The sequence below is a fragment of the Populus euphratica genome, unplaced genomic scaffold, assembly GCF_000495115.2.
Source record: "Populus euphratica unplaced genomic scaffold, PopEup_1.0 scaffold247.1, whole genome shotgun sequence".
NCBI classification, from domain to species: Eukaryota; Viridiplantae; Streptophyta; class Magnoliopsida; order Malpighiales; family Salicaceae; genus Populus; species Populus euphratica.
The window spans coordinates 223,170-236,413 of NW_011500129.1; the positions used below are offsets into that span (position 1 = coordinate 223,170).

The 13,244-nt window shown below is 28.2% G+C and overlaps 1 protein-coding gene across 1 annotated transcript; it reads left to right on the forward strand.

Moving 5' to 3' along the window:
* The first annotated feature begins 7,597 nt into the window (after window positions 1-7,597).
* Window positions 7,598-10,581, forward strand: LOC105110345 (laccase-4-like). Its single transcript, XM_011005360.1, has 6 exons — window positions 7,598-7,778; window positions 8,340-8,491; window positions 8,568-8,812; window positions 8,957-9,085; window positions 9,192-10,118; window positions 10,214-10,581. Exons 1-6 carry the CDS (start codon window positions 7,689-7,691, stop codon window positions 10,342-10,344), a joined length of 1,674 nt encoding a protein of 557 aa, XP_011003662.1. The 5' UTR covers window positions 7,598-7,688; the 3' UTR covers window positions 10,345-10,581.
* Window positions 10,582-13,244: the final 2,663 nt, after the last annotated feature.

Below are 13,244 nucleotides of genomic sequence, written 5' to 3' on the forward strand. Positions count from 1 at the left end.
ATAGATATTTATATAGATGCTCAAGACTTGATGAATAGATTAGGAATATTTAATTTTTTTATTTGATGGGTAATAAATAAGGTATACAGATAAAATAAAATAAAATATAAAATCATGAATATCCATTATATTATTATCATTTAATATACAAACACTTCAAATATGTTATTATTTTATTTTTTTAATGATAAATATCAATTATAAAATAAATATTAATATAGAATGGCTGGCATTGAATGGCTGTCGCCTGACTGCCTCTGGGCAGCCCATAAATTAATGTGGTGTGAATATGGCCGAATGGGCTACGGCAAAAGGTATTTGTGATTTTCGAGGACCAAAAGATTTGATTTTCTTTCAGAAGAGACGATAAATTCTTCATTTCACTTTTCTATAGCCAAAACCAGGGAACAAGGCAAAGGATAAATATAGTCTTTATAGTGTGGTAATATTATTTTTTTAAAATATTTTTATTTTTAAAATATATTAAATAATATTTTTTTATTTTTAAAAATTTATTTCTCATACTAGCATATTAAAAAATATTAAAATTATAAAAAAATATTTTTTAAAAAATATGTTCATGCTGCAATAACAAATGGTATCAAAGTTTCTAGGCAGGATTTGTTTCATCAAAAACGACTATGGAGCAAGAATAAAATTGGAATTCATTATTTTCCCGGAAAAGTTGGAATTAATTTCAACTCTAGGTTAAATGTTATTCACATTTAAATTTAAATTTTAGCAAATCACCTTATGAATTTTATATTTGTCTCACTTTTCCTAATTCCATCATGTACTTTTAACTTATTCTAATGATTTCTGGTTAGTTTAGCATTACTTATATATATATATATGTAAACTTTGAGTTACAACTCAAAATTATTTTTATAAATAAATTATTATAAAAATAAGTTAGATTAGAAATATTTAGTGAAAAAATAACTAAGAACAAATTTTGAAAGAAGAAGTAGTATAAGTTAAAATACATATAAAAGAAAAGGTTAAAAAAATATGATTTTGATTAAAGTAAAATTTTAACTAAATTTTATAAGAATTTTTTAATTGAATTTAAAAATTATTTCAAAATAATAATACTTTTAACTTTTCTTTGGGTAAGAAATTAAAACACAACTTAACCATATCGATTCAACCAAGTCTATAATGACACAATAAGGAGCATAGGCATTATTTTTTCAACTAATTTAGCAAATTAACAATTTGCCTTATCATAAATTAAAAGACAAAAAAAAAAGGAAAAATTATTGACGCAAAAATTATAGTTTTCTCTTCTTCTTTCCGCCAATATTTTTTTTACCGTAATGTAATCGAAAAATAAATAAACTTTAGATTTTCCAGTTTATTGCAATATCATCCTATATATATGGTCTAAACTCTCATGAAAAATTCGATTAAATCTTGTATTAAATACTAATTTATAAGTGTAAAATAACAATTAATAAATTTTGGGATTAGTGCAAAATCTTAAAAGCAAAGACACTATATGTATTTATCTAAAACAAAGCCAAATTTTAAGTGAAGGATGTTTTTTTTGGGTGTATTATGAATATTTGAATAACTTGTGTATAGTTTAATTAATTTTATGAGTTTTTAATAGGTAATTTTGAAGAAATAAATTTAAAATTTGACCAATTAAACTATATCTATTTACAAAACAAATTATTTTTTTAATTGTATAGGAATGATAATATACTAACACCAGTTTTCATATAAAACTATATATAAACTTTGTATTTAATGTCTGTTTTATATTTTTAAATTTATAATAATACCTTATTAATGGAATATTATCTTATAATATTAATTTTCTTTTTAATTTTAAAGTGTTGGCTGGATGGTTAAGAAGTTACGTTTCTTTATTAACTTCTTGGATTCTATTATTTTTAGTAAATGTTTTCTTGGATTCAAATTTTGAAGACAGTTCTAAAAAAATTGATAATAATCAGAAAATGAAATTTAATATTGAGTTACTCTACAAACACCTTTATTGCATAAAAAAATTATATCATTTCCTTTTTAACCAGTTTAAAGTGTCCCAAGTCAGAACATGTACGGAAAAACTTTTGACTTTCTGAAAGCAGTTTTGCAATGGATACTTTTCATTGATTCACTTAAAACCAAAGTGAAGCGTGGCAGTTTTATATTTAGGTTGAATTATTATATTTGTTTTTTGTTAATTTTTTTTATTTTAAATTATTTTTTTTGTGTTTTGGAATAGTTTGGATATATTGTTATTAAAAATAATTTTAAAAAATAAAAAAATATTTTTATATATTGTTAAATATTAAGGGTGTTTTAGGTATAATAAGAGTTATTTTTTAAAATGTTTTTTGTTTAAAAATACATCTAAATAATATTTTTTTTATTTTTTATTATTTATTTTCAATATTAATATATCAAAACGTTCGAAAAATATAAAAAAATAATTTTAAATAAAAATAATAATTTTTAACTAACCATCATTAAAATCACTTTTCTAAACGAGTACTTAGTATTTATTTGATATTGTAGTAGCTATTACTTTTTAAAGTATTCTTAAAGTATTTTTTTAATTAGAAATATATCTATATAATTTTTTTTTATTTTTTAAATTAATTTTTAACATCACAATATCAAAATAATGAAAAAATATAAAAAAAATAAATTTTAAAACAAGAAAAATTAAAATTTTGTGAAAATGCCCGGCCAATAACGTTCCCAAATGCTTTCTTAGTCACCGTTTGTTTTTTCATGTATGGAAAGGTGGATATTCTATATACTTTTAGATAATTTTAATTAAAAATAAATTTTAAAAAATTAAAATAAATATTTTTATACAATTCCAAATAAAAAAAATATATTTTAAAAAATAATAAATATTACACTACCAAACAAAATATTACCCGAATACCCTCACATTAAAAGCATGATTTGTTTACTGTTTTTTTATGTGGTTTTAGAAGATTCACCGTCATTAGCCTTGAGATCATTGTGACTGAGACAAATTACTAAACAAAGTTGAGGATAAATAGTTAGGTAACTAACTAGCTTTGTTTTGAAAAGGAAACCACTTCTTTTAACGGATGAACTCGGCTTTGTATGCGATGATCGATCAGGAATTAGAGATAAGGAGTATAAAACGGATAAAAAGCAGTCGATGAATTGTCACTAGCAGCATATAAATTTGGGGGTGATAAGTCGTTGCTTACCCACCGTTGGTTTCCATTTTGCTTTCAAACAAGCCATTATATCCCATTGGGGTGGCTAATCTGAGGTTTCCATTGCATGAAAGGAATTTCTCAACCATGAACTCTCTTGAAGAGCAAGCATTCTTATAAATTCTTGTTCTTGTGATAGGAACGTCGTTAAAGGAAACAAATCTCCTGTCATTTTGTATTTTTTTTTCTTTTTTTAAGAGAAATATCTTCAATAAATGTATATGTATTCACTGAACTAACCAAAAATAATAATAATAAATAAATAAATAAAATAAAATTGGTGATTCCCTTTTCCTGGCATGTCTCGATCGTTTGGTTTTATATTAAGTTGATAAAATAGACTTCGTCTTCATATACAATAGGTTTCTTTTTTTGACATATATATATATATATATATCCTTTAACTTCAAACATGGTCCCAATTTGGCATTGATTAAACACTTAATGCTTGTTGACAAAAAGGATGTATTGTTGAGGATTTGAGGGTGCATATTTCTGCATCAATTGTTTATGTGGTTGGAAAGTGTTGTTTTTGTAAAATTTAGTTATTTTTTTTTTTTAGATTTAATATGTGGATGTTATAAATAAATTAAAAAAATTATTTTAATATATTTTAAAAAATAATCACTACTACTAAATTATACCTTTGTTAATCTAAGTCTTCAAGTTTGATAATTTTTCTCCACTTTAGCTATCATTTTTATTAAAAAAAAAAGAAGAAGAAGAAGAAAAGAAAGTTGCTCATCACGACAACTAGCAAGACAAATTAATTCACTGAAGCGACTTTTTAATACAGTTCTAGATCCATCTCATGATTTTAAATTATAGCTGTGGTCAATGTAGAGAGGTAAATTCTGTTTTTTTTTTTAAATATATTTTGTATTTTTAAATTATTTTGATACATTGATATTAAAATAAAAAATATTTTAAAAAATGTAAAAAACATTTTTTAATATATTTTTAAATAAAAAATATTTTAAAAAATGATGTACACAAACTCTAATCCTATATCACATGCTTTACTGTGGGCTTTTCATCTTAGTCAGTGAATATTATTTATCGAATTTTAAAAAAATTACTGGGAAAGCATTTCATAAAGTTGTTTCATAATACATTAAAGATAAATAATTTTCATAACACAGTACAAAACAATGCATCCTTCAAAATAAAAAACCTAAGAAGCATAAGTCGGTACAGGAATACAAATGTTGATGTTATTGAAATAGTAAAATAACTATTTCATTCTTTTAAAACAATTAAATAACTAACTATTAAAAGTAAAATAATTTTTTTATATTATAAATATTTGTATTAGTGTTCTCATCCATATACATTATCATCTTTTTATTTATCAAAACACAATAAAATAATTAAATTACATTTAAAAGAAAATTTTCTTTAACTTACATCCCATGATGTTTTTGTCTTTTTAGTATGTATTTTTTTATAATAAAATTCATGTAGCAATAATTTAATAAATATAAATGTTATTGAAAAGATAAAGTTGTTGATATGTATTTTGCATGTGTCAGCTCGTGGTTAATGATCTCACTCTTCGAGCGACATGTGTGGCATCAACCATTGGCCAAACACCGACTTTCAGACTTTCGAGTGGTTTTTGAATCATCCCAACAAACCCTTCATCCCTTGACAACATGTGCGGTCAACGAAACTTCAATTTGGCACTGAAAACTTTTTTTGGTTATATATTTGATAATTTGTTTTTTTAGAAATTATATAACACTTGATTGCATGAAAGATACGAAGAAAATTCTTTGAATCATCTAAAACTCAATCCAAATTTATGGTTAGAGGTTGAATCTACTAATGGATTTAAAAGAAAATTGGGTTCATGGTATCTCCAACACTATTATCAAAGATATGCTAGCAGGTTGTCGAGGCTTAACTGTTGGGATCCTATAATTTGAATTGAGCTTACAGTCATTGGCAATTTAGGTTATCATACGAAAATAAGTTCAAGCAAAAATGACCCTACTTAGGGCTAAGACAACCGAACTAAAAGATAAATTGAATGTCATGGAGTTGTTGTTGGCAAACCTCATCGGTCATTGTGCTCCACCTCGTCGCCCTTCTGGTTATGGTGAAGATCTATCTCTGTCTTCTTTTCTAAATTTTCTCCACTAGATAGATAAATTATATTTAATAATATTTATTTTTAAATTAATAATACAAATTTTTTTATTTTAATTTAATTCTGTTTAAATTTGATTATTTTATTTTAATTTAATTATGTTTTAATTTTTTTTTAATTCTATTGTTTGTTTTATCTTTTAAAAAAATATTTACATATCATACTGATGAAATTAAAATACCAATGAAATTACCAACTAACATAGTCCTTCTTAGTTATAGAGAGTTGAAAAAAAATTATAAGACCATTTCAACGTTACCTGTAATTATTTGATCGATTAATTCTATCAGTAATATGCTATAATCGTTGATGAATTTATCGATAAAATTATTGCTAGTAGATCTTTTTGTTTGGCACAATAATTCCATCGATCATTATATTATCAATGAAAAAACTGATAAAATAGAATTTATTAATGATATGTTTTCTAATGATATTCTTCTGTATTATTTTGTTAGTAAGATTATTACTGATGAATTCAAGCTTTAAATACCAACAAAATATCCTATTAATATTTTTTTTATTTTCTGGTAATGATAATTAAAATAAAAATATAGCATTATTCCCATGTACAATTCAAATGAATTGTGAGAGGATAAAATAAAAAAACAAACAATACAATGAAAAGGACACAAGTTTTAGTTTCTTCTAATTCTCGAACTTTTATATTCATCTCTAGGCTCCATTGGAGATCTGCCTGCTATTTTTCATGGCTAATATTTCTTAAATAAAATATATAATATATACTCGAATATATTGAGTCATTATCCATTTCTATCTGCTTCTATATATGGACATAAAAGTTGATTTACATCTACTTCATCCATGAAAATGAAACTGATCTCTGTCAAAAGCAAATACAATTGCCGTCTGGCTTAATGATTTGTGGAAGTGGCTTTCCAGATCTACCCCTGATGCTTAGACATCCATTGAAGCTTATGAAGCGCCTAGTATGACTAATTTATTATCAATCTAATTCTAGAAAATAAAATTAAATAAATATTTTATATTAAAAATATAATTGAAAAAAAGGAAGGGTAGAAGGAAAAAGAAAAGAAAAGAAAATTCATTTATTAAAAATTGAAAATAAAAAAAATTAAAAAACTCAAATAACCAATAAAAAAAATCTTGATCTATTAACTAAAACCTAGAGATGCAAGCCATTTTTCTTTTACTTTTTATAAGCGATAAATAATTTATCTGTCTCTTTTTTATATATATATATATATATAAAATCCATAACTAATAAATTATTTGTCATTTATGGAACGTAAAGAACAAATAGATAAATAAATAAAATATATGACTGGCAACCGAAATCTTTATATGACCGAACAGGGTAACCATCGAGATAAGATACAAAGTTGTTAACCAAATAAATAAATAAATAAAATATACTAACCAACTTTTATAAATAATTAAAATCAGGTTAACATTCAGTAATTACTACTGGGCTTCTCTTTAGGGTATATATGTTAACCCAAGTTTATTAAGTTTCTCTATTGTCTCAAAAGAACCACTAATTAGAGTATAAAGGTAGTTGATAAGTGGGCTTTCTTTTTCTTTAGCACATTGCATTTAAGGTTTGAATTTAAGAAAAAGATAATCTCAATGCAACAGCTAACATGGCTAAATAATACCTTAATTTTACCCAAAAAAAGACAACAAAAATGAAAAACTAAGAGAATTAATCATTGTTCGATCGGGTTATCCTAGAAAGTAACTAAATAAATAAAGAATAATAAACAAAAGAAACTTTGAGGACACATTATGGAGGTGGTGATTAACTAGCTCGACTTATACCATGTAATTTGGCTACACTGAAATGTTTTTTCTTTATTCTTTTTTTTTCTAATATATATATATATATATATATATATTTAACTAATAATTAATCTATTGGGAATTTGGGATCTTTGGTCGGACAAGAGGATGTTTTCAAGATTAGTATTTAGAAGGTGGTTGCCATATTAGATAACTTTTATAACACAGATTTCCACCAAAGAAGTTAATTTCCGACAAGGTTTTGAACTAAACGAAAATGGTATAGGTAGTTTGCTTCCAAATTTACGTTGGTCCATACGAAAGAAAACTTTATGTAACATGTAAGAAATCTAGTGAGAATAGGCATCAATACTTGTTTTCCAAGAATCTACACACGCACCTAACTGAGAAACAACGACATGGAAGCAATACCCCTATTCCCTTTATAAGGTTGTGGTAGTGAGTCACACATGAAAGCATCAAAGCCAGAAAGCAGTAAGCAAACCAATAGCAAGAGAGATACTGCGAGAGAAACATTAGGAATTGAGTGAGCAAACATGGAGTACTCATGGTTCCGTTTTATGCTTCTTGCTGTCTGCCTCTTCCCTGCTTTGGTCGAGTGCAGGATTCGGCATTACAAGTTCAATGTAAGTTAAATATATATGCTGTCGCATGCCTTCATATGACAAAAGCTTGCCTTTTTATGCATATTTTTTTCTTCCCTCGATGTCATTATTCTCATTCTCTTCGACATGCATTTCATTATTAGCAGATAACTAAGTGTTTGCACGATGCATTGTGTATCTTGACACATCCTCTGTCTTAAAAAAGCTTTTTTCCTGACTTGTCCATCATTCATATGGAGTTGCAGCACAAAGCTTTCACAATCCATCGATATATTCATGCAACCAGACACTATATATATATATATAATTGCACTGTGTTTGCAGAAATTAGTCAAGTACATTGTCAAAATTGGTCACTTGCAAATGAAGGTTAAAGTGCAGCCCTAATCAAGTATCCATAAATTAAGTGGAATAAAAGAAATGAATTAATTGCACAATAATGGTAAGATATCAAATCACTACCTAGCTACAGTGATGTAATTAGTTACAACCACTGCAACAAAATGGAAAATTCTGTCATTGCATTTTAATCATATACAATTTATTCAGAAATGATCTTCATTTGATGTATCATATGAACAGGTGGTGATGAAAAATACTACCAGGCTATGCTCAAGCAAGCCGATTGTTACCGTCAATGGCCTGTTCCCAGGACCAACTCTGTATGCCAGGGAAGACGATACAGTTCTTGTGAAAGTTGTTAACCGTGTCAAATATAATTTGTCTATCCACTGGTAAGATACTAAATAACATTTATCCTCTAATTCATCATGAATGATTCTGATGCAGTTTTTTCCTGGTATTTTGCAGGCATGGCATTAGGCAATTAAGAACGGGCTGGGCTGATGGACCAGCGAACATTACGCAATGCCCCATTCAGACAGGGCAAAGTTATGTCTACAATTTCACAATCACAGGCCAGAGAGGCACACTTCTTTGGCATGCACATATTCTCTGGCTAAGAGCCACTGTCCACGGTGCCATAGTTGTCTTGCCTAAGCTTGGTGTCCCCTACCCATTCCCAGCTCCCCACAAGGAAGTGGTTGTTGTTTTAGGTGAGAATCACAAATTATTTGTTTCACCATAACTTGTCAAAATCTTATGAAGATAAGAATATGGTTCGGACCATAAACTAATTTATAAGATTCGTTCTTGTTAAATATGCAATTTGAGATTAATGAGGCGGTGTGATATTGCAGCGGAATGGTGGAAATCAGATACCGAAGCTGTGATCAATGAGGCTCTTAAATCCGGATTAGCACCAAATGTCTCTGATGCTCACACAATTAATGGGCATCCAGGAGCTGTCTCAACTTGTTCTTCACAAGGTATTCACAAAAGATTAATGACCATAAGATATACTTAGGAATTCTTGGTTATCGAGGATTGTTTCCCGTAAAGGTCTGATATAAAATTGTTTCCCGACTCATGCAGGCGGTTTCACTTTGCCAGTCCAAAGTGGCAAGACCTACATGCTTCGGCTGATCAATGCTGCACTCAATGAGGAGCTCTTCTTCAAAATTGCAGGGCACAAGCTTACTCTTGTGGAAGTTGATGCCACCTACGTTAAACCTTTCAAAACTAGTACAGTACTAATTGCCCCAGGACAGACCACCAATGTCCTCGTCACAACTAACAAAAATACGGGCAAGTACTTGGTTGCAGCATCCCCATTCATGGATGCTCCAATTGCAGTGGACAACATGACTGCAACAGCTACTTTACACTATTCAGGAGCACTTTCTAACTCCCCCACAACTCTCACCGTCCCACCTCCCAAGAATGCCACTGCAATTGCCAACCAATTTACGAATTCTCTACGCAGTCTAAACTCGAAAACGTTCCCTGCCAAAGTCCCATTAACCGTTGATCACAGCCTTTTCTTCACTGTTGGTCTAGGAATTAACCCGTGTCCAACTTGCAAAGCTGGTAATGGTAGCAGAGTTGTTGCTAGTATCAACAATGTCACATTTGTCATGCCTACCACTGCCCTGCTTCAAGCACATTTCTTCAACATCAGTGGTGTGTTCACCACTGATTTTCCTGCAAAGCCACCGCATGTTTTTAATTACACAGGCACTCCACCCACAAATTTACAGACCACAAGTGGAACAAAAGCATATAGGTTGCCCTACAACTCGACAGTCCAACTTGTTATGCAAGATACTGGGATCATATCCCCTGAGAACCATCCAATCCATTTACATGGATTCAATTTCTTTGCTGTCGGTGGGGGAGTAGGGAATTACAATCCGAAGACCGATCCTAAGAAATTCAACCTTGTTGACCCTGTTGAACGGAACACAATTGGAGTACCTTCTGGTGGATGGGTTGCCATAAGATTTCGTGCCGATAATCCTGGTAATTGATGTTTTTGGTTTATGTCCACTAAATTTGAACTCGAGAAATTTTTTATAGTTCATATTCTTTAATTTTTTTTTTCTCAATTTTTGAAGGAGTTTGGTTCATGCATTGCCATCTCGAGGTCCACACTACATGGGGACTTAAGATGGCATTCTTGGTGGACAATGGAAAAGGCCCTAATGAGTCACTTCTGCCGCCTCCAAGCGATCTTCCAAAATGTTAAACCAGCTGAAGAAATTAATTTACTTAAAGGGATAGAAGCAGTAGCGGATCAGAACAGTGGTCCGAGCCGAAAGATCCTATGCGCGAAAGGAGAGGAGTAAAATATATATATATAAACACACACACATATAAAAAAGAAAAGTTGAGAGTTAAAAGATCCAATTTGTTTCTTGAGTATTTTGAAATATTTGCTCAAGCGAGTTTGAATAAAATTTTATGAGCGATACAGTTGTGGAAATTTAAATGTTATTTTTTTTCCTCAATATATATATATATATATTGATAATGGCTTAGCCAATTAATTTGTTTCTTTAATATGGTTTATCATTTTATTTTTTTTGAGAAATCTAGTTGTATTAACAAGTTGCTTGATGAGATACAATAGTAAATCACAAAAGAATGTGCGTCATCTTACCACACTTCAATTAAAACAACTTACTAAAAAAATAGGAGTTTTTTTTAATCGAAATCTACTTATTATATCCATAAGGTAGAATCATTTTTTAGATTGCTAATTTGAGGGTCTACCAAAAAAACTTGTAACTTGATTCTATAACCTCATTCTAGAATCAAATTAAGTTATATATAATTACTCATCCTTAACCTATAGCTATAACAAGACACAAACATTAAATATCAAATTATAAGGAAGTTGATCAATAATTTAAAGAATTTAAAGCTTCAATTAAAAACTTATTACCAGAATCCTTCTACTTCTACGTAGAATATATGTTAATGATACAAATGTGCATGCCTTTCCATCCTTCTCAATAGAATAGATGTTTTTAAATCCATTATATTTGACCTTTTTGTCAAATTAAGGTCTCCCAACAATAAAATAACTAACATACATATGCATAGGAATCATAGGAATCATATGATACAAGGTCTTTGTCATGTACTTTTCAATTAAAAAAAAAATCAAAACTTATTCAGTTATTATAACTTTATCATATTCATTCAACCATCAAAATTTATAAGGTTTTTCATGCTTAATAATGTTAATATTCAATTTGTTAACAAGTATAGTACGATCACCATTAACACAATTTCTATTGTCAATAATTATATTACATACTTTGTTACTAATATGATATCTAATATGAAATGCGTTTTCTCTTTGTTACATACTTTGTCAATGATATTTCTATTGTCAATAATTATATTACATACTTTGTTACTAATATAATATCTAGTATGAAATGCGTTTTCTCTTTGTTGCCTCTTTATTAATTTTATAACAACTTTATGATCATTAATTAGCCTTTGAAAACTTCTGTTTTTTTATTTTTATTTTACCTTAGAATTATCACTCACACTGTCATAATTTATTGTAGCCTTAATGGTAACCATTTCAAATTCCTTTTCCTTACGATTAAGAACTTTTTATTTACTAATCATCTCATTAAACTTGCTCATTAACATCTCTATCATAACTTCTATTATATTCTGCATTTTCTCAACAATTCTTATCTTTTTTTTATCAACACTTTTTGAAGACATTACTTGTGCCTAAAATAAAAGTTAGTAATAAAAAAATTTGTTTCCTTATAAATAACTTACATGTTTACTCTCACAATAAAATTTAATCCTCTCATGTTTCACATAATTTATTAGGCTTTTTATTTTAATAGTTTTGCTGCATCTTTTACCATTATATTCTGGGATTTTGGTTATTAAAAATAATTTAGCAACTTATCAAGCAATTAACTAAACTCTATAACAATTTATTTTATGTTTAAAAACTCAAGAATTAATAATTATTCAGACTTCTCAAAACAAAACATGAGGACAAACTTACGAGTAGCTATGTAAATTTGTGTGAATATAATGATGAAAATGAAGATACGAATAAAAAGCAAGAATTATGACTAAGAAACATCGAAAACTATGAAATTCAAGAAAATAAAGAAAACGATGCAATAAATCAATGAACTAAAGAAATTGATACAAGATAATTTTTTTCTACCCAAATTTGCAAGAAATCTATTAAGATCACCAAGAATTTCTAAGAAAAGGTTTGATAAAACCTACTTCATTGAAGATCTAAAATCACTAAATTACTTCTTTAAAAATCCTTTCAAGATTTGCAAATTTTTATTCTTGTTTTTTTGTTCATTTTTTATATAAAAAAAATATGTTGAATTTATCAAGTCATAAAGATGAACATAATTTATTGTTTGTATGCAATTTTTCAGCAACTTCAGGATTTTTTCCCAATAAAAAAATTTTGATTCTCCTTTTCCTTTTTTTTTTTATTTTAAGATCGAAACACCACAAAGATTAAGTAAGAATTTTCAAGACAAATTTTAATAAAACCTACTTTATGCAAGATCCAAAATCTTTGAACTGCTTTGGACCATAGTTTCTCTCTGTCACGCAAACATTAAATGCCCAGAAGTATGTCATTCTCTTCCCCTCTAATTGTAGTTCACTTTCACCCAAAGACCTATTGTATTACCTTGAAGTGGTGGCATAAAACACGTGCCATAAGAGCCAACCCAGGCATGCTATACAACCTTGTTTGGAAACGTGATGCAAACCACATTTCCTCAAATTTTGCACAGCATTCCCTCAAATTTTAAATTTTTTTGCTAATAAAAAAATTATGTTTTCAGATTATTTTAATGTGCTAATGTTAAAAATAATTTTTAAAAATAAAAAAATTTATTTTGATGCATTTCTAAACAAAAAATACTTTGAACTACCACCGCTACAACAATCCGAAACACACTGAAAATAAACAATAATGATGGATAGCTAAGATTGGTTCAAAGAGATCAACGAATGAGATTATTCAACCTAAAAAAATTCTAGGACTTTCTGATACGACTAAAAGATTGATGTCTTCTCCCAAGTGCAGGAGTGTCGAAGTAATAAATAACCCGGCAAGACTGGGGT